This window comes from Amphibalanus amphitrite, unplaced genomic scaffold (assembly GCF_019059575.1).
Source record: "Amphibalanus amphitrite isolate SeventyFive unplaced genomic scaffold, NRLGWU_Aamphi_draft 000544F_arrow, whole genome shotgun sequence".
In the NCBI taxonomy this organism is placed as follows: Eukaryota; Metazoa; Arthropoda; class Thecostraca; order Balanomorpha; family Balanidae; genus Amphibalanus; species Amphibalanus amphitrite.
The window spans coordinates 105,755-108,365 of record NW_024882038.1 but is presented as its reverse complement, the minus strand read 5'-3'; the positions used below and the strand labels follow the sequence as shown (position 1 = coordinate 108,365).

At 53.3% G+C, this 2,611-nt stretch overlaps 1 protein-coding gene across 1 annotated transcript; it reads left to right on the top strand.

Annotated features, from left to right (window-relative positions):
* The first annotated feature begins 1,225 nt into the window (after positions 1-1,225).
* LOC122393618 lies at positions 1,226-2,314 on the top strand. Its single transcript, XM_043389833.1, has 2 exons — positions 1,226-1,365; positions 1,672-2,314. Exon 2 carries the CDS (start codon positions 1,765-1,767, stop codon positions 2,245-2,247), a length of 483 nt encoding a protein of 160 aa, XP_043245768.1. The 5' UTR covers positions 1,226-1,365; positions 1,672-1,764; the 3' UTR covers positions 2,248-2,314.
* Positions 2,315-2,611: the final 297 nt, after the last annotated feature.

Sequence of the window (2,611 nt, the reverse complement as noted above, 5' to 3'; positions counted from 1 at the left end):
GAAATCCTAGCCCGGTCCTTATCCTAACCCAGTCCTACTCCTCTCCTTTTAGACGTGTGTGGGTGTTTGCGGACACCCCGCACTTGGTCAAGCTTCTGCGAACTCACACGGTGCAAGAGAACGGTGGTGTACTCGTCCCCGACGAACGTGGAGGCACTGCACTGCTCAGCCGCGGCACCTTTCAAGAGCTCCTGGATCTCGATAGAGGAGAGCTGAGGATCGCCCATAAGCTGACCAGACTTCACATCGAGGTATTTTTATTATACCGATTTTGTTTACTTATTTAGTCGTTCATTACTTGTTTGTTTGTGTGAAATGTGAATTGTGTGTGTTTGTGTGTGTGGGTTGCGCGCGTGCTTGTGTGTGTTATGAGTGCCTTCACGCCGCATGCGTGCGTGCGTGGATGTGTTAATAATTAATTGATCGTTAACTTATTAGTTACATGAACTGTCATGTGATTCCAGTACGATGTTCCACTTATCACTTCAAACGTGTGAATGTAATGAAATTCTTATGAATCCGTCACAATGGCTGTTTCGAGTTCGCTTGTTTATGTATAGTGCACAATGTGGTCTGTCAGACGGACAAGCCCGTCAAAACTAGAATACACATAATTGCACTGATTGGTGAGTGCTGGTTCGCCAGCATACTGGATGTGACCCAATTCTGATCATGCATTGTCGCTGTTATACGCAGGGTGCGAGGCAGGTGAGCCAGCGTGTCCGGCTGGCAACCCAGCTGTTCTCTCACACCGTGGGGACGGCCATCAAGGCACTGCTGCCGAGACGGGGAGCCCAGGCGGAGGCCGTCCTAACCACCAACGCCTGGTTCGATGTGATGAATAGTCGCTCCAAATTCAATCAGACGGTGGAGCGCTGTGCGTACGGTGCAGCGCCGGACATCAAGACCGCACAAGATCAGGCGCTGGCCAAAATGGAACGGCTCGTCACAAGTCTTCGAAAGGTGACTGCGAAGCAGCCCAACGGCGTGAAGAAGATGCTGCCCTTCCAGCGCGGTATTTTGCGCAGTACGGCATCCCTCCGAGGCCTATATACCGACCTAACTACAACAACCGAGCTGAAGTATGTGATGACGTCACACATAAACCAGGATCTGGTGGAAAACTGCTTTTCGCAGCTACGGAGTCTGGGAGGATCAAACACCACGCCGAACGCCGTAGAGGCGCGGTCACGACTTCGCGTTATGCTGATGGCGCGGGCTCCGACGGCCGCTGTCAGCGGCAAGTCGAGTAGCCGCGCCGTCCTGCAGCTGGAGCCAGACGGCGCCTTCCTCTCCACCGGCCGCGCTGCAAACCCACCGACCCCCAGCCTGTCCAACCAGGCATTGTAGGGCCTGCTCATCCAGGTGAGTTATGCATTGGTGAAGAGGGCCAGGCACGAATGTGCCAAAAATATGAGCTTCTGCTATTATGCCTTTAATTTTATACCCATTAATGAACGGCGTCTTAAAGTCACATGTCGACATTCAATTGCATGCCATCTGTCAAACTTACTGAGCCTGCGCCATCGTTGCCAAAATTTGTTTTGGATCACAGTGTACACTACAACAGTTGAAATTAGACACAAAAGATGCAGCTTGCGGGTGGATCGCAAATGAGTTGGTCAATGTTACCGACATGTAACCGATGCTGCTATATCGTCGTTTTTTCAGTTTGAGGACTCGGACGACGCTCAGACTGCTGCGGAGGAGGCGAACCAGTTTGAGCAAGCACATGCTTCTGTCGTGACCCTCTCACACACGGAGATGACGGCGCCGCAGCCAAACGGAGACATCATCAGCTCAGACTTCGAGACGTTCTCGACTCAGCGAGAGGCTCTGTCCTTCGTGGCAGGCTATGTTGCGGCGAAGTGCCGAGGCATCGACGCCAGCCTGGGGACGCCCAGCAGGGAGGCACCTCCGAGCTCAGTCCCCTCCAGCTGGATCCGGGCCGTCAGCCATGGCAGTCTGCTGGTGCCTTCCGACAGCTGGATGACGGTCGTGGAGGAGTTTGAGGTACTGTTCAGCCTGGTAATGGGTCCCTCTGTCAGCGACCAAACAGGCTTGGTCCGCAGACTGCTGGGTGAGCTGCGGCAAAAGCGACCAGAGCTTGATGCACGGATAGCACGTAAGTTGGTGACCACGCGCATGCACTTGCGTATCCGCTGGCTCAACCAGGTGAAAGCAGCTGAGGCTGAGGAGCGGCGGGCTGCCAAGCAAGTGGCGCAGCACTCAAAAAACTCTTCATGACTGGTGAATGTGCAGATGTGACAATGCGCCTCGTTTGTCTTGGTTGACGCATAGCCCGGTTTGCGGTTGCGGCGCGCGCGTGTGCGTGCGCGTGCGTGTACGTGTGTGAATATGTGCGTGCGTTGCGCGTGCGAAGCTTGTGTTGGTGCGTGCATGTGTTCTTCTGTATGCATTTGCATATTCTTTTTAGTGACATTCATTGGGAATGCGCGCAAGGTCCATCTCAAGTGTTTACTTCAGTGCGGAACGTTCCAATAATGCCTACAAATCGCACATCAAGGTTATAAAGAAGGCTCAAGCTGAGACATTTCATAAATTCATGATCGCTGAGCTCATGCAGTCTTGATCGACGAACCCGACTCGC